The sequence below is a fragment of the Chiloscyllium punctatum genome, chromosome 10 (assembly GCF_047496795.1).
Source record: "Chiloscyllium punctatum isolate Juve2018m chromosome 10, sChiPun1.3, whole genome shotgun sequence".
Taxonomy (NCBI): Eukaryota; Metazoa; Chordata; class Chondrichthyes; order Orectolobiformes; family Hemiscylliidae; genus Chiloscyllium; species Chiloscyllium punctatum.
This window is the reverse complement of record NC_092748.1, coordinates 84,207,383-84,229,747: the sequence shown is the minus strand read 5'-3', so window position 1 is coordinate 84,229,747 and position 22,365 is coordinate 84,207,383. Positions and strand designations below refer to the sequence as shown.

Sequence of the window (22,365 nt, the reverse complement as noted above, 5' to 3'; positions counted from 1 at the left end):
TAGCGGTTGGTGGGTGTAGTGCAGATTGGAAATAGTCAGTGGTTGGTTGGCGTGGTGCAGAGTGGGAATAGCCAATGGTTGGTGGTCATGGTGCAGTGCAGAGTGAGAATAGCCAGTGGTTGCTGGCTGTGGTGAAGAGTGGGAATAGCCAGTGGTTGGTGGGTATGGTGCAGAGGGGGAATAGCTAATGGTTGGCTGGTGTAGTGCAGAGTGGGAACAGCTAGCGGTTGGTGGGCATGATATGGGTTGGCCAACCGGCGATGGGGCTGGAGTGGTCGGCATCTTACAGATGGTGGTCAGTGGCTTGCGAGTCTAGTTGGGGTCAGCCAGTGCGGGAGAGACCAAGACCCAGTCCAAAGAGGTAGCCATGGGCACCCGTATGGGCCCCAGCTATGCCTGTCTCTTTGTTGGCTACGTAGAACAGTCCATCTTCCAGCACAACTCCCCACCTCTTCCTTCGCTACATTGATGACTGCATTGGCACCACCTCATGCTCCCAAGAGGAGGTTGAGCAATTCATCAACTTTACCAACACATTCCAACCTGACCTTAAATTTACCTGGACCATCTCTGACACCTCTCTCCCCTTCTTGGACCTCTCAATCTCCATTAATGACGACCGATTTGACACTGACATTTTTTTACAAACCCACCTCTTCCCACAGCGACCTGGATTACACCTCTTCCCACCCTATCTCCTGCAAAAATGCCATTCCGTATTCCCAATTCCTCCACCTCCACCGTATCTGCTCCCAGGAGTACCAGTTTCACCACAGAACACACCAGATGGCCTCCTTCTTTAGAGACTGCAATTTCCCTTCCCATGTGGTTAAAGATGCCCTCCAACGCATCTCATCCACATCCCACACCTCTGCCCTCAGACCCAACCCCTCCAACCGTAACAAGGACAGAACGCCCCTGGTGCTCATCTTCCACCCTACCAACCTTCGCATAAACAAAATCATCTGCTGTCATTTCCACCACCTCCAAATGGACCCCACCACCAGGGATATATTTCCCTCCCCACCCCTTTCCACCTTCAGCAAAGACCATTCCCTGCATGACTACCTGGTGAGGTCCACGCCCCCCCAACAACCCACCTTCCCCTGCCACCGCAGGATTTGCAAAACCTGCGCCACACACCTCCCTCACCTCCATTCAAGGCCCCAATGGAGCCTTCCACATCCATCAAAGTTTTACCTGCACATCCACCAATATCATTTATTGTATCTGTTGCTCCCGATGCGGTCTCCTCTACATTGGGGAGACTGGACGCCTCCTAGCAGAGCACTTTAGGGAACATCTCTGGGACACCTCCACCAATCAACCCCACCGCCCTGTGGCCCAATATTTCAACTCCCCCTCCCAGTCTGCCGAGGACATGGATATCCTGGGCCTCCTTCACTGCCGCTCCCTCACCACCCGACGCCTGGAGGAAGAACACCTCATCTTCCGCCTCAGAACACTTCAACCCCAGGTCATCAATGTGGACTTCACCAGTTTCCTCATTTCCCCTTCCCCCACCTCATCCCAGTTCCAAACTTCCAGCTCAGCACTGTCCCCACGACTTGTCCTACCTGCCTATCTCCCTTCCTACCTATCAGCTCCACCCTCGTCTCTGACCTATCACTTTCATCCCCACCCCCATTCACCCATTGTACTCTTTGCTACCCTCCCCCACCCTCCTCTCTGACATATCACCTCCATACCCACCGCCACTCACCTATTGTACTCTATGCTACTTTCTCCCCACCCCCACCCTCCTCTCAGTTATCTCTCCACCCTTTAGGCTCTCTGCCTCTATTCCTGATGAAGGGCATTTGCCCGAAACGTCGATTTTCCTGCTCCTCGGATGCTGCCTGAACCACTGTGCTTTTCCAGCACCACTCTAATCCAGAATCTGGTTTCCAGCATCTGCAGTCATTGTTTTTACCATGCGTGGAAAACCCCCAGCATGGAGTGACTGCAGACTATAGGGGGATTGTAATGTTTATCTTTTAAATTTATTTCTTTGTTTTCCCAATTTATACTATGAAGAACTGTAATGCAGAACTTTTGGCTTATTTACTTGTTTCTCTATTTTTGTACCTAATCTATTTAGATTCCATTCCCTACAGCATGGAAACAGGCCGTTCGGCCAAACACGTCCACACCGACCTTCCAAAGAGCAACCCACCCAGACCCATTCCCCTACACCTAATACTACAGGCAATTTAGCATGGCCAATTCACCTAACCTGCACATCTTTGGATTGTGGGAGGAAACCAGAGCACCCGGAGGAAACCCACGCAGACACAGGGAGAATGTGCAAACTCCACACAGTCAGTTGCCTGAGGCGGGAATTGAACCCAGGTTCCTGGCGCTGTGAGGCAGCAGTGCCAACCACTGAACCACCGTGCCGCCCTAAACCACCGTACCTAAGATTTGTAACTGGATGCCTTAGATGGCCCTGCATATGGCAACATTGCACACATTTCACTGTACGTCTGTACCTTTCTTCTTGAGCACACATGACATTAAAATCTAATTATCCTAATGTGTATTATGATTTATATTTGAAAGCATTAAAATATTATGCATATCATTCAGAATTACAAAACTGTATGTTTGTCCTTTATTAATGATGGTCCCAGTGATTGATGAGATGGATAACTGGAATTAACAACGACATGAATTTTGCTGATGCTTTATCATGTTTGAATGCGTTTCCCAATTGAGCTTGTATTAACAAGTTATGGCATTAAAAACATACAAAGTTAAAACCGCAGCAGTCGAGATTGCATGGCAAGTTAAAAAGTGTAAGAAATTTTAGATTGTTTATTGTTGAAGTTGAGGCTGTAATTAACTCAACTTTGGTTCAGTAGACCTGACACTGACTGGTACTATCTCAGGCACTTGGAAAATGTGTGAAGTGTACTAATGATATTCTAGCTTTCTGAATATACTACGCTATATTGAGTGCAGTTCAAAACTTTCTAGACAAACAAAAAATACTTGTACACTCCAAAACAACATTTTGTATTGTCAGTCTGTTCATCTGAATTGCCTATTTTGAGCATTATTTTTAGATAGGCAAGGGACAGACTGCAAGTTACTACAACAACAAAATTACATTGATTTCATTACAATCATTGGTCACTCAGTATGGGGGTGATTGCAAATCAACTAAAAGCAAGCTTCTTGTGGTTTATGCCCATCATGGTATCATGCATGAGCAGACAAAGAAGAAAAAAATGAACATAACCTTCCCTTGCCAGCTGCACACTATAAAATATATTGGATAAGAGTATGATTTTCTAGCAGCAATTTCATCTCAGGATCCAGATGATGGCTACAAATTGTTTGAGCTTCCTTCTGGTGGCTTATGCAATATCTAAATTGTTCAATGAATAGCACATCTGGTAATCACTTCCACACATTAATTATTGTCTTCACTTACTTCTATTTACTTTTCTGAGACCAATCATTAGATACAGCAATCACTCTTTCACTGATACATCCTCATGACATTGAAGTAACCTTCGGGCTCATATGATTATATTTATTAAAGATGATTACATATCTCTTCAACACAACAAATCATGACTTCCCACTCTCTCCTCAGAATCATGCTTGATTTATAACTGTCCAGTTGAGCTACCTTATAGAATATTCAATTTTAATCTGAAAATTACCTGAAAATAGAAATGAAAGCCTTTTTTTGGCTGGAATCACAGAATCATTATGGCACAGAAGGAGTTAAGTCAGCCCATCATGCCTGCACAGACTCTTCAAACAAGCATCACTACCTTGTGACAATCTCCTGCTATTTTCATATACCTTGCATATACCATTTCTATCCAAACAATCATCTAACATCTTTTTGAATACCTCAATTCAACCTATTTCTACCACACTTCCATTCAGTACATTCCATACCCTAACTACCCGAAATAAGTGAAAAAGGTTTAAAGGTTTTCCCCACATCACCTTTGCTTCTTTTTCAGATCACTTTAAATCCATGTGCCCTCATTCTTGTTTCCCTCCCTAGTTATCCTATCCAGCCTGCCCTTGATTTGAAAGCCCCTATCAAATTCCTTTGGTAGGTATAGGGAATGCTGGATGACTAAAGAAATTGAGGGTTTGGTTAGGAAAAAGAAGGAAGCATATGCCAGGTACAGACAGGATACATCAAATGAATCCTTAGAAGAGTATAAAGAAAGTAGGAGTATACTTAAAAGGGAAATCAGGAGGGCAAAACAGGGACATGAGATAGCTTTGGAAAATAGAATTAAGGAGAATCCAAAGGTGTTTTACAAATATATTAAGGACAAAAGGGTAACTAGGGAGGGAATAGGGCCCCTCATAGATCAGCAAGGTGGTCTTTGTATGGAGCCACAGAAAATGGGGAGATAGTAAATGAATATTTTGCATCAGTATTTACTGTGGAAAAGGATATGGAACACATAGACTGTAGGGAAATAGATGGTGACATCTTGCAAAATGTCCAGATTACAGAGGAGGAAGTGCTGGATGTCTTGAAACGGTTAAAGGTGGATAAATCCCCAGGACCTGATCAGATGTACCCGAGAACTCTGTGGGAAGCTAGAGAAATGATTGCTGAGCCTCTTGCTGAGATATTTGTATCATCGATAGTCACAGGTGAGGTGCCGGAAGACTGGAAGTTGGCAAATGTGGTGCCACTGTTTAAGAAGGGTGGTAAAGACAAGCCAGGGAACTATAGACCGGTGAGCCTGACCTTGGTGGTGGGCAAGTTGTTGAAGGGAATCCTGAGGGACAGGATGTACATGTATTTGGAAAGGTGAGGACTGATTTGGGATAGTCAACATGGCTTTGTGCGAGGGAAATTATGTCTCACAAACTTGATTGAGTTTTTTGAAGAAGTAACAAAGGAGATTGATGAGGGCAGAACAGTAGATGTGATCTATATGGACTTCAGTATGGCATTCAACAAGGTTCCCCATGGGAGACTGATTAGCAAGATTAGGTCTAATGGAATACAGGAAGAACTAGCCATTTGGATACAGAACTGACTCAAAGGTAGAAGAAGGTAGAAGATGGTGGTGGTGGAGGGTTGTTTTTCAGACTGGAGGCCTGTTACCAGTGGAGTGCCACAAGGATCGGTGCCGGACCCTCTACTTTTTGTTATTTACATAAATGATTTGGATGCGAGCATAAAAGGGACAGTTATTAAGTTTGCAGATGACACCAAAATTGGAGGTGTCATGGACAGCGAAGAGGGTTACCTCAGATTACAACAGGATATTGACCAGATGGGCCTATGGGCTGAGAAGTGGCAGATGGAGTTTAATTCAGATAAATGCGAGGTGCTGCATTTTGGGAAAGCAAATCTTAGCAGGACTTATACACTTAATGGTAAGGTCCTAGGGAGTGTTGCTGAACAAAGAGACTTTGGAGTGCAGGTTCATAGCTCCTTAAAAGTGGAATTGCAGGTAGATAGGATAGTGAAGAAGGCGTTTGGTATGCTTTCCTTTATTAGTCAGAGTATTGAGTACAGGAGTTGGGAGGTCATGTTGCGGCTGTACAGGACATTGGTTAGGCCACTGTTGGAATAATGCATGCAGTTCTGGTCTCCTTCCTATCGGAAAGATGTTGTGTAACTTGAAAGGGTTCAGAGAAGATTTAAAAGGATGTTGCCAGCATTGGTGGAGGCTGATACAACTACAACATTTAAGAGGCATTTGGATGGGTATATGAATAGGAAGGGTTTGGAGGGATATGGTCCAGGCGCTGGCAGGTGGGACTAGATTGGGTTGGGATATCTGGTCGACATGGATGGGTTGGACCGAAGGGTCTGCTTCCATGCTGTACATCTCTATGACTCAATGACCTCTTCTCTCCAAACAGAACAGTCCAGAATTCTTCAATCTATCCTCATAACTGAAGTAATTCAAAGAAATTAAAGCATTGTAACTCTCTGTCTTGCCAGACAGAATCTTTGTATTCTTGTTTCTGCCAGAGGGAAAGATTCACAGAGGAATTCAGAGCTTGGTTCCTGGATGATCATAGTCCTCCTATCCTGCTGTGTCTCTATTCAAGGAGCAGTCATTTCACTGGATATTTACTATGTATCAATCTAGTTATTGTCTGGTTTCATCCATGTGCTGTTAAGTTTAGCATTGGATCATCACTCTGAAAGTATAAAGTGGAAAGATTCTCCAAAATGTTTTACTCCTCAAATGGTTAATTATGATGAGCTTACGGACTTCCTGCTTATTTGACATTTTTACTTGATCATTTTGGAGATACTTGTAACTTGTGGTACAAATTCCATTTTTTTCTTTTGGTGGAGCTTTAAGTATCTATTTAGAGAACTCAGATTTGAATCTAATACTTCATCCATTTAAGACTAAATAGGCAGTTGTAAAGTCTGTGCTGCCAAAGGCACGTTTAAAATGTGATTCCCAGCATCCTGACCATTCACATTAATCACAAGCAGGACATACAGGAAGAGAGTGTAAGTAATTCAGTCCTTGAGCATGTTCCTTGTTTCAATTAGATTATGACTCTGCTGGATTTCAACTCCATTTAGGTGCCTTAATTTCATATTTCCCAATAACCTGATATCAAGCATGTACTGCTAAGAGCAACACAGATTCAAAGTTATCTGTTAAGTTTAATTGATGATTGGGTTTTAGACCTACAGTTTAAAAAAAAATTACTGCTACTATTTGTTTGGCACACTACAAAAGAAATATAAACACCTCACAATGCATTACAAGGGATTCATTCAATCAAACAATTCTGCTGACATTATACTGCTCAAGATTCACTGTCTTTGAAATTACTGCCTTGAGCACAATGATACAATGCACTGCTAACCATATATGATATTTTGTATAAAATCAGGAGTCATACAACACCGGGTTACAATCCAATAGGTTTATGTGAAATCACATAAGCTTCCAGAGTGCAGCCCCTTTGACAGGCGCAGTTGACTAAGAAGCAGTCCTTTGAAAGTTTGTAATTTCAAATAAACCTGTTGGACTATAACCTAGTGTTGTGTGATTTCTGACTTTGTCCATCCCAGTCCAACACTGGAACCTCCACATTATACTTTGAATAGTTTACTATAGAGCTTGTCCTCTGACCTATACTACAGTATTTCTGTACAAATCCATATTGCATATTTCCCAGTTACCTTTTTTGAATGGGAGAATATGCAGAAGTTGACCATCTATGAAATTAAAATTATGAACATTTCTTAGACAGGCTTGTGATGGGCAGACAATTCTGAAGCAGTCCACCCATACCACTTTAAAAATAATTACCTTCTGGTTGTTTATTGTAATGCCAAAGGAGGTAAAACAGTTAGCTATTCTTTGCATTACTGCTTGGAAAATGGAAATATGTAGCAAACAGTGAAATTTTAACACTTCTGTGATTTGTTATAATTCACCTCTCATAAACTGTACTTACTTTTTTCTTTTATTCATTCATGAGAAGTGGAATTTGTTGGCTGCACCAGCATTTATTGCCAAACTTTAGTAGCCCTTGACAAGGGAGTGGTGATCTGACTCCTTGAAGCGTTGCAGACAATTTGGTATAGGTAGATCACAATAGCATAGAGACATATTTGCAAGTCAGGATGATGTGTGGCTAAATGGGGAAATTATAAGCAGTGATGCTCCCATGTGTTTGTTGTCCTTGTCCTTCCAGATGGTGGTGTTCATGTGTTTGGAAGATGACATCAATGGAGCTCTGGTGAAATCCTGCAGTGCAAATGATAGGTGGTACATATTGCTGCTACTCAGCACCAGTAGTGGAGGGAGTAAATGTCTTTGGATCTGGTATCAATCAAATTGATGCTTTGTCCTGAATGGTATCAAACTTCTTGAGTGTTGTTTGAGCTGCCTGGATGGCTGCAACTCATGTTGGATGGGTATTGATTTGATGTTGTATTCATTCAATGTTGTGCTTTAGATTTTATGGAAGCTATGCACTGAAACAATGAGTGGAGCATCAGATAAGAATAATGGTCTTGAGGTACCAGCCACTCATTTGAAAGCTTATAAGTTGATGACCATCTCACAGTTTCAATTAATATTGTATCTTTTAAATACTTCAGCACTATCACCAATAAAGCAGAGGAAGATAGGTCTAGGGTCCATTAACTACAGTACTCCCACAGGCCTGGTCTTTTTCTGAGTAAAGCACATTTTTCTCAAGCAGGGGTTATGGTTTCATTAGGTTTCCTAATTTCAATTCCCAGTAAATTTTTAATATCTAACTTTGAACCAGATAATCTCACCAAGTGGTATTATCAGCTTTGATTTTCAGGATAACATAATCATTGAAACTAAGGTGAGCTTTACCACCCTGAGTCCCAGGTCTACGGTGTACTTATGCCAAGCACTGTTGTGTTCTATCGTCCCATTGAAGCCAGGATAACAAGGTCAATATCATCCCAACCCTCCATCTGCAGAACCCCATGCCCTTCTTTGTCTGACTATCTCCCATCTGATATATTGAGTTGTATCCCCTCCGCATTCTAGCATGCTGCCTTCAGTCCCCATGAATGACTTCCTCAATTTCTCTGTCACAGCAGTGGCCCCTGACAACCTCCCCTTGATTTCATTGAATATGCCCCAAGATGCACCATGGGTCCCATGCCCTGAACCAATCTGGAATGACTGCCTCCCGCACCTCGCTAATAGGTGACCAGAGCAGTGACTGATCTCTGTGCAGTTTACCAATCCTACTGATCCCAGACTTCAAACAAAAAATACTAGAGATCACAGCAGGTCAGGCAGCATGCATGGAAAGAAAGCAAGCTAATGTTTTGACTTTAGATGACTCTTCCTCAGAGTTGAAGTGAAGTGTGAAGAGGGCAAATTTATGCAATAGTGGGGTGGTGGGGGGGAATGGGTAGGTGATGGGTGGGGGTTTGGTGATGGAGTGCAAGGTAAAAAGGATGTTGATAATTTACATTAAGTGATCAGACCCTGCAGGAGTGACCATGGCACACTCCCAGACAGTAAGCATATGAAACAAGTGATTCTGAACCATCCCAGCTGCTTGACTGATTTCCTGAAGCCCTTGGACTGATATCGAACAATAATTCCTGACTATCAACAGTTCCTTTCAACTTGTCTGTGACTACTCCCTTAGATTGAAAATCTAGCCATTTGCTTGAAGCACATTCAGTATGTTTGTCACATAAACTGCGGGTAAATGTTGTAGCAGTTGTGACATTGATAGAGCATGGTGCCATACAGGAACATGTCCATCGCCTTAACTCATCACTGCTGATGAACATGACAAGCAGCCTGGCTTCGTGATGCAAGACAGAAGGACTGTGAGCCTTTAAAGTTCTGAATGAGGCACCAGTGCACAAAAAGGCAAAGCAAGGCATTGATTCTATAAGCATCTAAGTGAGTGAGCACTCGAAAGCAAGTTGAGAGCCATACTCTGTTCTCATTCACGTGCTGACTATCTGTGTCTGCACACAAAGCAGCCTGGCAGCAGCATTACAATGGAAGGTATTGGTGTGCTGTAGAGTGTGTCTTGAAATGCTGTTTGATAAGTGAGTCAAGATGTGATGTTATAATGTGACGAAGGTGGTTGTTGTCCCATGCCAGCCTCCATCGATAAGGGATACAGGTAATTCCTGCTGATGGAACATGCTCTGAAATGTTGGGAAATACTGGCCAAAACAGATAACAAGCAAGGACACCAGCTCATTGCTGCTGCCAGGTACCCACTCAGATTTTAATGTCAGGAATTGTTACCATCTAATTTCATGCCACTGCATGGAAAAATAGCAAACTGCACATAAATCAGGTGAGATTAAGTAATAATCATAATTAATACATGTAAAGCAGTCCCTTACTATTCACTAGCTAGAATTGCATTGTGCCCTTAAAACTTATGTGCAGAATTTGACTTTATCATTCTTGCTTTATTCTTCTGTCTCATCATTGCCCACATTGATTGGTTGATTGCTTGATTGATTGATTGATTGGTTGATTTATTGTTATGTGTATCAAAGTACAGTGAAAAGCTTTGTTTACAAGCAATACAAGGAGATCATGGTAAGCATGGATGTATAGGTCAAAAAGACTTTGACAGAGGCATACGGGTTACATTGCACAGGACGTGTACTAGGCAAGATCAACATCAGCAAGATCAGCATCATTTGAGGTTAGAGAGTCTATTCATCAGTTTAATAACAGCCAGGAAGAAGCTGTTCCTGAACCTGCTAGTGCTTGTGTTCAAGCTTCTGTATCGCCTACCTGATGGGAGAGGTTGTGGGAGATAATTACCGGGGTGGGATGAGTCTTTGATGATGTTTGCAGCCTTTCTGCGATGGCAAGGTGTGTAAATGGAGTCCATGGATGGAAGGTTGGCTTCCATGATGGTCTGGGTTGTGCACGCCACCTTCTGTAGTTTCTTACGGTCCTGGGCAGAGCAGTTGCCATTCCAGGCCATTATGCACCCAGATAGTATGCTCTCAATGGTGCACCTGTAGAAGTTGATGAGGCTCCTTATGGACATGCCAAATTTCCTGAGCCAACTGAGGCAGAAGAGGTAATGGTGTGCCTTCTTGACTGTTGCATCTACATAGGAAGCCCAGGACAGATTGTCGGTTATTGTCACTCCGAGGAACTTGTCACTTTAAACCCTCTTAAACTCTGCTCTGTTGATTTGATGGGAGCATGTTTTCCTCCTTTCTTTCTGAATTCAATGATCATCGTTCAGGTGCTGAGAAAATTCCATGTATAATTCTTTTAAGTAGCATTTTCAGGTTCTATTTTTAATCACAGTGTGTAGATTTCTTCCCTTCCAAAGCTCGAGACATCTTGATCATTACTTTGTGATTGGGTTTCTGGTTTCATAATTGCAAGTATTAACCTCAACTCAATTAACAAGCAAGAATTAATTGATTGAAATAGAAAACGGCGACAGTTTGGATTGCAGTGGTCAAACTAATGAAAACCATGATAAAAATAATCAGTTGTACCTTTACTGCAGGTTGGCTTTTATATCACAATGTTCTATCACAGTTCTTGCTAAACAATTATCTTTATTTATCCTCAACTCTGCAGTGCAGAATGGGAGGGCCCTCTTTAACCCTGAAAAACTTCAAATTTCAAATCCTAGCCATCACCAAATCACTTCCTTAATTGGTTACAATCCTATCTTTCAGAAGATTCTATCAATGATGTGTCATCCTTAATTTCCTTAATGCGCTATTTACCGGTTCTCAAAGTGGAAATCATAGAGAAAGTACCAAACTGAAAGAGAATATTCAGAACACATGATTGTAGCCCTGCAAGTTACAGTGCTTCAGGTGTGGATCCAGGTTGCTTATAAATGAATTGAGGCTTTCTGCCACAACCACCAAATTCAGCAGTGAATTCTAGTTACTCACCACCTCCTGGCTGAAAAGACTTTTCCTTATGCCCCCTCTATTTCCTTCCACCACACATCTCAAACCTGTATTTCTCAGTGCTTGCTCTATTCACAGGGGAACAGGTCTTCCCTGTGCACTCCATCCACACCTCAATCTATCCAAGCTACTCACTTTTTTTTTTACACCTCAATTTAAGTGCCCCTCAACCTCTTCTTTTCTAAGGAAAACAACACTATCCTATTCAATTTTTCCTTAAAACTGCAATTTTCAAACCTTGAAAACATTCTAGCAAATCTCCTCTGAGCTCTCTCAAGAGCAATAATGCCCTTCCCATAATGTGGTGACCAGAACTGTACACAAAATTAAATCTGCGGCCTAACCAGTTCCTATGTAAATTCAGTTTTTCATCCCTACTTTTATATTCTATACCTTGTCAAGTTGCCTCCTTTAGCACCTCATCTAACTTTGTTGCCTCTTTCTGGGACCTATGGACATGCTTTCCGCTCATTGTGTACTCCTAGGTTTGTTTGGCCTACCACAATGCATAACCCCACCTTCTCCAGATTGAATTCCTTTTGTCACTTTTCTGCCCACTCATCTGTAATCATTCCTGCAGCCTAGCTCTTGAATTTCTTTCAATTCAAACTAACAGCTCATACCCCATTATTCCAACAATGGCTGACTATGTGATTCCACCCTACTACTGGTTCAAGTCTAAGTCATCATTGTTCTGCTCCTCAGAATTCTCTTCCTATTTCTCAACACCTTCAAATCTATCATTACTGCTCTCTTCCAGCACACTTTCTAATTATATAAGTTTTTCTGTACCTGTCAAGTGAACACACTTCCATCCTGTCTAGGTATGCAAGACATTTTGCAATATTAAGACCACTGTCTAAGTTCCATTTGGTGTATTACAATCCTGTAAAAGCTCATTGAGGAAATGTACAACTGCTAAAGAATGATTAGCAACAGAATTATTTGAGCATAAACTATGCTTTACTATTGCTTTAAAAATCAATGAATTCATAAGTCAGACATACCTCTGACATGGTGGTAATCTTTCTCCTCCAATATTACAAGTTTCTTTTTCCTCAAGATTGGGACAATCTTTGCCGCCACCTATAGCTACACACTTTATGAATCGAATCCTGCTTCTATACCCTGGAGAATAGTCAGACGATCGGCAAGTCTTGGTGCATGAACTCCATTCAGACCATTCAGAAAAGTCACAATCACGAGGCATAACACATGACTGAAAGATTGCAGGGGTGTCACCACGAATACAAAGGCTAATGACAAAGAAACAAAAGAGACAGTATGTCAGTAATCAAAAACCTAATAGATTTTTAGTATATTCACCAGACATAAATTCTTATTAAGAAAAAAAGTTAATTATAATTGTGAACGGATTCCACACAGTGGGTGAATGATTTAATTGTCCTAAGGTCAGAACATTTCCACTTTCGTCATCCCACTACTTGGTTGGATTCTTCAAAGGATGTTCATAATTAATGCTTCCCTGAGATGGGAATAAACACAGGTTAAGCATAATGAGAAGTAATTCCATGAAAATGAATCTCTGGACGCTCATTGTTAAACTAATGTAGGCTCCTCTAAGGATCCACACCAACCTCGGTGTAGAGTTTACCTGGAAACTTTATTTGTGACATTATTTCACCCCGCATAATTGTTTATGGGGTCTTATAATTTAATTAACATGCTTTTAGAAATAGCAAAAATACAGTAACATTTTGAAAATAGTAACCTAATGTTGCAGTATGTTGTGGTAATTAATTATATAATTGCACCAAAAAAATGCACTGGATAACTACCTTCAGGATATTCGTGCACTACTATTGGGGAAAAAGACAAAAAAGAAAATGATACTACATATCCATTGCCACAATGGCATGCTATTTATAGCTTAAATAATTAAACAACTTGAATAAATACTAACTATTGGTGTTCCGAAATGTGAAACACTAATTAGCTAAACAAAATGCAGTAAAGATAGCAGTACAGATGAAATGTTGCAGCTGTAGCATTGGGCATCAGTATGATCTGCAACGATCATACTGACAATAAGGAACTTCGGCTCAGTGTTAATGAGCTGGAGTCTGCCCTTCAGATATTATGACACATTATTAAAAAGTTTGAGAATGAGAGCACAGACTTAAAGTGATCTAAAAAAAAATAGTCAATTTAAAGTAATCTTCAAAAAACTTTTTCATACTGCAAATGGTTCAAGTCTGGAATGCCCTTCCTGGCATTCAAGAGAGCTTTAGAAGACTATTTGAATTGAAACAAAGTGCAGGGGTGTGGAATAAAGGCACAGAATTGGCACAACATCATAATGCTCATTCAGAGAGCAGATATGATGGGCTAAATGGTGTTCTTCTACGCCATAACATTTCTGCGATTCTGTGATCAGAGAGAGAAAGTTACCTAGACATTTTGTTCCAGGAGACAATCACACCCCTCAGATAAGGCAGATCAGATTTAGCCCATGGTAACAGCGAGAAAATGTGACAATGACTAGGGTAGGTATGGGAATTCATGAAGTAGCATCAACACTATGCTTGTCCAGCTAGTCAAAAGTTTTTGAGGTGCCAGTGGAAGGGTAGAGGAATTGCAGGGAAGCTGGGTGTGCTTACCAAAACATCTGAGCACAGGGGCCCAATTCAAGTTAGGGGATTAAAAAGAAATGTAGCAATAGGATAAGACAATATGCATGGGGAAATGGACACTGCTCTCTGCAGTCAAAAGCATGAATGCTGAAGGCTACATTGTCTCCTCGGTGCCAAGGTTAAATATATCTCCTCAGGTTGGGAGAAGAACTTGGAGCATTGGGAGAAGGATCCAGTTTTTATAGTTCACAAAGGTTGACCTCTTTGGAACAGAAAAGAAAGAGGTTCTACTAAAGGAATATGAATAACCAAGTGTTACGGTGAAAAGCTGAATTATAAATTTAGTAACACCTGGATTATTTTCTGAGCAAACTTGAAGATGATGTGCAAGATGAGAGAGTTGAATACATGGTTAAAATGATTGACATTTTTATTTTAATGAGTTTTGATTCATGAGGACTGGCAGTGGTACTTAGCAAAAACTTTAAAGTAAATAGACACTAGTGGCAAATGGTTCATGTGATGTGTAATGAAGAAAGTTAGGAGAAATGACAAGATAGTAATGGAAGTGAACAATATAGGTAATGACAACAAGAATATGATGGGAAGGAAAGAAAGTGAAGTAAAGGACACAGGAATCAGTAAAGCCACATTGGTTAAATCATTGGACTAACGTTTGGCAAGAGCAGTTTATTATGGGAAAATGTCGAACATTGTCTATTTTGGTGGGAAGAATAGAAAAGCAGGATATTATTTAAATGGAGGTAGAATTAAAAATGTTGTCATATAAAGAGATCTGTGTGCTCTAATTATTACGATCCCTGGAAAAACCATCAAATTTATACTGCAGTCTGGTGAGGGACCAATAACGTTTTGTTTTCTTATATACACAGATTACTTACAGGCCCTTTGGTCAAACAAGTCCACACCGACCCTCCGAACAGCAACTCATGCAGACCCATTCCTCTACAGTTACCTCTTCACCTAACACTATGGGCAATTTAGCGTGGCCAATTCACATAACCTGCGCATTTTTGGACTGTGGGAGGAAACCGGAGCACCCGGAGGAAACCCACACAGACACCGGGAGAATGTGTAAACTCCACACAGTCAGCTGTCTGTGGTGGGAATTGAAGAAGTTCAATATCCTAGGTACTTAAAGTCAAGGATTCCAAGGATTAAAAAAAAAACTAAATTTAGCCATGCAAGCTGAGAAAAATAAATCCATAATATGTATACAGAACATAGTCTAGGATGAACAAGAGGTAAACAAACAACAGTGATTTAACACTTCACATCAGCTTTTTAAAAGGCAAAAACAGTCAATTCATCTCCTTTGGAAGCAACTTCAGTTCGTCACTTTCAAAGGTTTAGCCTTAGAATTCCCTCAAACGCCACTCTGTTATGGATTGTGTCAATGACAGCTTACACTTTGGTAATGTAAATATTTCCCTGGAGACTGCTTTTACTGAATTCCCAAGACAGAACTCTAATCAGAGGCACAGTTCCAGCTTCTTTGCAGTCACTAAGTTGACATTACTCCATAAATTTCTCTAAGTTCCAATAGTTCTCTACTGCACCAAGAATATATTGCCTGAAGGTTTCCTATACCCCTGGTCACAGCCACACTGAAATATCAATGGCTTTCAGTGACTTCTCCTACTCAAACAGCCCAGACTCTGCTTCTAACACTCTCCCAGCTTCAAAGGTAGAACTGACCTCTCTCTGCAAACCGCGTGTTACACACCATTTGTTAGACCTTTGCCCACTCATTTAAACTCTCTATATCTCTCTTTAAAATTCTTATGTCCTCTTCAGTACTTACCATCCCTTCATGTAAGTCATTTATCTGATTTGGAAACAGTTGAGTCTCAGCACCAATTCCTCTCTCTGTCTCGTTACATATTGCCAACCTGACAGTGACATATTGGGCTACTCTCTTCTTTCAGTTAGCCAAAACATCTTCTAGCCAAACCAATACGTTATCCTTTGTACCACAAGCTTTTATTTTCCACAATAACTTTTGATGTGACATTTTATCAAATACCTTCAGGAAATCTAAGTACAATAGATTCTCTGGTTCCCCTTAATTGCAGAAAGTATCACTTCTTCAAACACTCCAATATGGTTAACATGGTTTTTCTTTCACAAATTCATTCTTGGGCTGGTGGAACTATTAAGTATGTTTGCAATAGAGATTGATAGATTTATAAATACTCAAAACATCAAGGAATGTTGAAAAATCAAAGGAAAATGTCATTTAGGTCAATGATCAGCCATTAGTGAGGTGCTGGAGAAGTACAGCAGGTCAGGCAGCATCTAAGGAGCAGGAGAATCGATGTTTCAGGCAAAAGCCCTTCATTAGGAGTGAGGCTGTGAGCTGAGGGGGCGGTGAGATAAATAGGAGGGGTTTAGGGCTGATGGAAAGGTACCTGAGAGTGCTATAGATGGATGGAGGTGGGGGTAATGATGATAGATCGGAGAGGAGGATGGATCGGTAGGACAGATCATGAGGGTGGTGCCGAGTTGGAAGGTTGGAACTGGGATAAGGTGGGGGGAGGGAAATGAGAAACTGGTGAAATCCACATTGATGCCGTGGGATTGTAGGGTCCTGAGATGGAAGATGAAGCATTCTTCTTCCAGGTATTGTGGGGTTCGGAAGTCACCATGGAGGAGGCCCAGGACCTGCATTTCCTTGGCAAAGTGGGAAGGGGAGTTGAAGTATTTGGCCACGAGGCAGTGGGGTTAGTTGGTGTGGGTGACCCAGAGATGTGTTCTGAAGCATTCTGCGAGTAGACATCCTGTCGCCCAATGTAGAGGAGATTACATTGGGAGCAACGAATACCGTAAATGTCATGTGGAAGTGCTGGTAAAACTCTGATAGATGTGGAAGGCTCCTTTGGAGCCTTGGATGGAGGTGAGAGGGGAGGTGTGAGTGCAGGTTTTTCAATGCCTGTTGTGGCATGCGAAGGTGCTGGGAGGGGAGGTTGGGTTGGTAGGGGGCATGGACCTGACGAGGGAGTTGAGGAGGGAATGATCTTGACGGAAAGTGGATAGGGGTGGGGAGTGAAATATATCTCTGGTAGTGGGGTCCGTTTGTGAGTGGCGAAAATGGCGGAAGATGATGTGATGTATACTGAGGTTGGTGGGGTGGAATGTGAGTACCAGGAGGGGTGAGGTTTGAGGGCAGAGGTGCAAGAAGTGGATGAGCTGTGCTGAAGGCATCATCAACCACATGGGAAATTGTGGTCTTTAACGAAGGAGGCCATCTGGATGTGCTCTGTGGTGGAACTGGGGCTCTCCTAGCATCAGATGTGGCAAAGGTGGAGGAATTGGGAATAAGAGACAGCATTTTTATGGGAGGCAGGATGGGAGGAGGTGTAATCCAGGTAGCTGTGGGTTTGTAGAAGGTGTCAGTGTTGAGTTGGTCATTGTTGATGGAGATGGAGAGGAACCAGGAAGAGGAGGGAGGTGTCTGAGATGGTCCAGGTAAACTTAAGTTCGGGGTGGAACATGTTACTGAAGTTGATGAAGTATTCAACCTCCTCATAGGAGCACAAGGTGGTGCTGATGCAGTTATCAATGTAGTGGAGGAAAAGGTGGGGAATGGTGCCAGTGTAGCTACGGAAGATGGACTGTTCCACATAACTGACAAAAAGACACTGCATAGCTGGGGCCCATGAGAGTACGCATGGCTACCCATTTTGTCTGGAGGAAATTAGAAGATACAAAGGAGCAATTATTGAGGGTGAGGACCAGTTCAGCCAAACAAATGAGAGTGTCAATGGAAGAGTATGGGTGGGGAGGTCAGGAGAGGAAGAAACAGAGGGCATGGAGGCCCTCGTCATGGTGGATGGAGGTGTACAGGAACTGGATGTCCATGGTGAAGATAAGGCATTGAGAGCCAGAGAAACAAAAGCCTTGGAGGAGGTGGAGGGCATGGGTGGTGTCCCAAATGTTTATGAGGAGTTTCTGGACTGAGAGGATAAGACAGTACGAAGGTATGTGGCGGTGCGTTCGGTGGGGCAGGAACAGGCCAAGATGATGGGTCAGCTGGAGTAGTCAGGCTTGTGGATCTAGGAGGTAGAACCCGGCGGTCCGGGGTTCCCGAACTATAAGGTTAGAAGCTGTAGGTGGGAGATCCAGTTCATCAACTTCACTCGAGGTTGAACTGTTCATCAACTTCACTAATTACATTGATGACTGTATCGGCGCCACCTCATGCTCCCACAAGGAGGTTGAACAGTTCATCAACTTCATTAACACGTTCCACCCCAAACTTACATCCACCTGGATCATCTCAGACACCTCCCTCCCCTTTCTGGACCTCTCCATCTCCATCAGTGACCGACTCAACACTGACACCTTCTACAAACCCACACTGACTCCCCCAGCTGCCTGAACTACACCTCCTCTCACCCTGCCTTCTGTAAAAAGTATTATCCCTTATTCCCAAGGCCTTCACCTCCGCCACATCTGCTCCCAGGAGGACCAGTTCCACCACAGAATACACCAGATGGCCTCCTTCTTTAAAGACCGCAATTTCACCTCACACGTGGTTGATAGTGCCCTCCTGCGCATTTCTTCCACTTCCCACATTTACGCCGTCGAATCCTACTCCTCCAAGGATAGAATCCCCCGGTCGTCATCTTCCACCCCGCCAACCTCTGTATACATCGCATCATCCTCTACCATTTTTGCCACCTGCAAACGGACCCCACCAGCAGAGATACATTCCCCCCCCCCCCCCCACCCCATCCAGCTTCTGTAAAGACCATTCCCTCCATGACTCCCTTATCAGATCCACTCTACCCACCAACCCACCCTCCCCTTCCCAGCACCTTCCCCTGCTACAGCAGGCATTGAAAAACTTGTGCCCACACATCCCCTCTCACCTCCATCCAAGGCCCCAAAGGAGCCTTCCACATCCATCAGAGTTTCACCAGCACTTCCACAAGTCATTTACTGTGTCCGTTGTTCCCGATGTGGTCTCCTCTATATTGGGGCGACGGGGTGCCTACTCGCAGAACGCTTTAGAGACCATCTCCGGGACACCCACACCAATCAACCCCACCGCCCCGTGGCCAAACACTTTAAATCCCCCTCCCACTCTGCCGAGGACATGCAAGTCCTGGGCCTTCTCCACCGCCATTCCCTACCCACCAGTCACCTGGAGGAAGAACGCCTCATCTTCTGCCTCAGAATCCTCCAAACCTACAGCATCAATGTGGATTTCACCAGTTTCCTCATTTCCCCTCCCTCCACCTTCTCCCATTTCCAACCCTTCAACTCGGCACCACCTTCATGACCTGTCCTACCTGTCTATCTTCCTTCCCACCTATCATCTCCACCCTCCTCTCTGATCTATCATCATTACCCCCACCCTCCATCGATCCATCGCACTCTCAGCTACCTTCCCCCAGCCCCACCCCCCCTCCCATTTATCGTACCACCCCCTCAGCTCATAGCCTCATTCCTGATGAAGGGCTTTTGCCCAAAACATCAATTCTCCTGCTCATCAGATTCTACCTGACTTGCAGTGCTTTCCCAGTACCACAATATTACCTAGTTTCCAGCATCTGCAGTCCTCACTTTCACCTCGATGATCAGCCATTGTGTAGAATAGCAGAGTAAGTTCAAGGGGCTAAATGACCAACTCCTGCTTCAAAAGCTCAGCAGAAAATTTTGGTTGCAGTTATCAACAGGTTAAGCAACCATTCACTCTATATCCCAGGGCCGAAATGTCTGCAATAGTTGGAACGTTTTCAAACTCAGCTGATGACTGATGGTTTACAAACTCAGCAATTTAACACCATATAGGTTAGCCTTAATTCTATGGTGTACAGTGATAGGGTTGACACAAAAAAAAACTACAGAAAGTTTCTGAAATAGCCACTTCGTAGCTTTTAGTTAAGCACATCACCAACACCAAGGCAAGAACAAGTCATCCAAATGCTGCAAAAGGCAAGTAGACAATTGCAAACTATTCATAGAAAAGCAGTTAATTAGCTCCTGAAATGTTTTATAATTTAGTTGAAATGCCTTATACATTTGGAAAAAGTCTGTACTATCTCACTGTCCTGTAATTATCTTCATAACCAGTTTCAAGGCTTAACAGGTTATCATGATTCAAATGTTAATCCTTTGAGATAAGTCAGAACCTACAGGATTAATGTTCAAAGGTTGTAATGTTCTGAGCATGGAAAATGTTTGCAAGAAAATGAACAACAACGCAGGAGGCAAATACGATAAATGATGCATAAATACACATTTTGGCTTCCAGCTGAATAAAACTGATTAAAATGATCCCATTTAAATAGGTTTCCTGCAAATGAGATTTCATTAGAGACAGAGACTGAAACCGTATCATGCTTCTTGCTACTGCGGAGTTTCCTTGTTATTGTCTCTCTGTACCTTATGATGCCATATTGTTTCACCTAATGTATGTCCATTCTCACTAATTGAATCTAAGCAGGTAATTTGAATTTTATTTTATAACCATGGGAAAAAATATGGGATGTAAACTGATTATCCTCCACTGCTTAGTGCAACAACAACTGGAATATATCCAAGCAGCAAGAATCACAGCTTAGGCAGAGGGGTGTAATTTTTTTGTGATAAATGCTCAATTGAACACATTTTAGTAGGATCATAAAAGTGTCATATGGCATATCTGTGCTTCATGTGCTGGCATTTCAATTATATTGTCAGTGATATGCAAATTTGCTTAAAGCCAATTACATTTGTCTGGGAAAATGGATAGGTAATGGTGACTTTGTAAAGGGAATCAGTGGCAATTTGGAAAACAATTTTGGCAACATTCAGAAAGGTTATATAAATTCAGACAGGGTAGCAATATATTCTGAAAAGACAATGATGTTCTTAGAGGGGATAACTACAACAGGTTTAGAGACAGCAGGTGACAAGAATATGGTGATAGTTTTCCAAGTAAGGAAATGCTTTGAAAGTTGCTGTAGCCTAAGTTATGTTTAGCTTCTACTATCAGTATAAAACATATATAAATAATTTTCCACAATGTAAAAAGGAATTACATTAAAATAGATGTATATTTAATGGTGCACTGAATATCATAATCTATTTGGTAAAAAATCACACACCAGGTTATAGTCCAACAGGTTTAATTGGAAGTACACTAGCTTTCGGAGCGACGCTCCTTCATCAGGTGATGGTGGAGGGCTCAATCGTAACAAATTTATAGTAAAAATTTACAGTGTGATGTAACTGAAATTATACATTGAAAAATTGATTGTCTGTTAAGCCTTTCATATTCCTGATGAAGGGCTTTTACCCGAAACGTCAATTTCGCTGCTTGTTGGATGCTGCCTGAACTGCTGTGCTCTTCCAGCACCACTAATCCAGAATTTGGTTTCCAGCATCTGCAGTTATTGTTTTTACCTGTTAGAATACAGTGATAGTTTCACTTCTTTCATGTGTAAATCACAAAACCTTTTTTTAAAGTTGCATTCTCGGGTTAGTTGTTAACAATGGTGACAGCTAGACAATATGTTGAAGGTTTTGGCCCCCTGTGTTCTCTGTCTATGCCATGATGTTTAGATTGATTCTAATCTAAAAAGTGAGATAACAGAGTTTTACATAAATTCATGCAGTTTTTTGAGCTCAGAGTTCTACATGAATGCAAGCAGTTTTTGAGCAAAGTACAATGTAATTCTGCAAGTACAAATTCACCCAACAAAATATATGTGTGCATGTGGGTCTTTGTCTGTGTGTGTGTCTGTCTGTCTGGGGTGGGCATTGTGAGCGTGAGAAAGTGTGTGTGTAGTGAGTGCAGAGTGTCTTAAGTCTGTGAGGGGGTGCATGTGTGAGTGTGAGAGTGTATGTGTCTATAAGGGTGTGTGCGGGTGTCTGTGTGTACCTGTGTCCGTGTGTTTGTGAGAGTGTGTGTGTGTAGGAATATCTGTGTGTGTGCATAGTGCAATGGTGATCACCTGTAATGTGACATGAACCCAAGGTCCCAGTTGAGGCCCTCCCTATGGGAACCGAACTGAGCTATCAGCCTCTGCTCGGCCACTTTTCTCTGCTGCCTGCCCCGAAGTCCACGTTGGGGGATGGTCTCCCCAAGGTCCGAGGCCGAATGTCCTGGACCACTGAGGTGTTCTCCAACTAGGAGGGAACCCTCCTGTCTGTTGATTGTTGTGCGGTGCCCATTCATCCATTGTCGTAGCCTTTGCTCAGTTTCTCCAATGTACCATGCCTCCGGGCATCCTTGCAACGTATAAGATAGACAACGTTGGCTGACTCACATGAGTACCTGCCATGTACAAAGTGGGAGGTGTTCCCATGCGTAATAGTGGTATCTACGTCCACAATCTGACACGT

At 42.5% G+C, this 22,365-nt stretch overlaps 1 protein-coding gene across 3 annotated transcripts in view; it reads right to left on the bottom strand.

The window, feature by feature from the left end:
• Positions 1–22,365, bottom strand: part of thsd7ba (thrombospondin, type I, domain containing 7Ba) — a 908,760-nt gene that overhangs the window by 536,866 nt on the left and 349,529 nt on the right. For all 3 annotated transcript variants that reach the window (XM_072579697.1, XM_072579699.1, XM_072579698.1), the window contains exon 5: positions 12,421–12,669. In XM_072579697.1, coding sequence (XP_072435798.1) covers positions 12,421–12,669 — 249 coding nt within the window. The remainder of the gene's footprint in view (positions 1–12,420; positions 12,670–22,365) is intronic.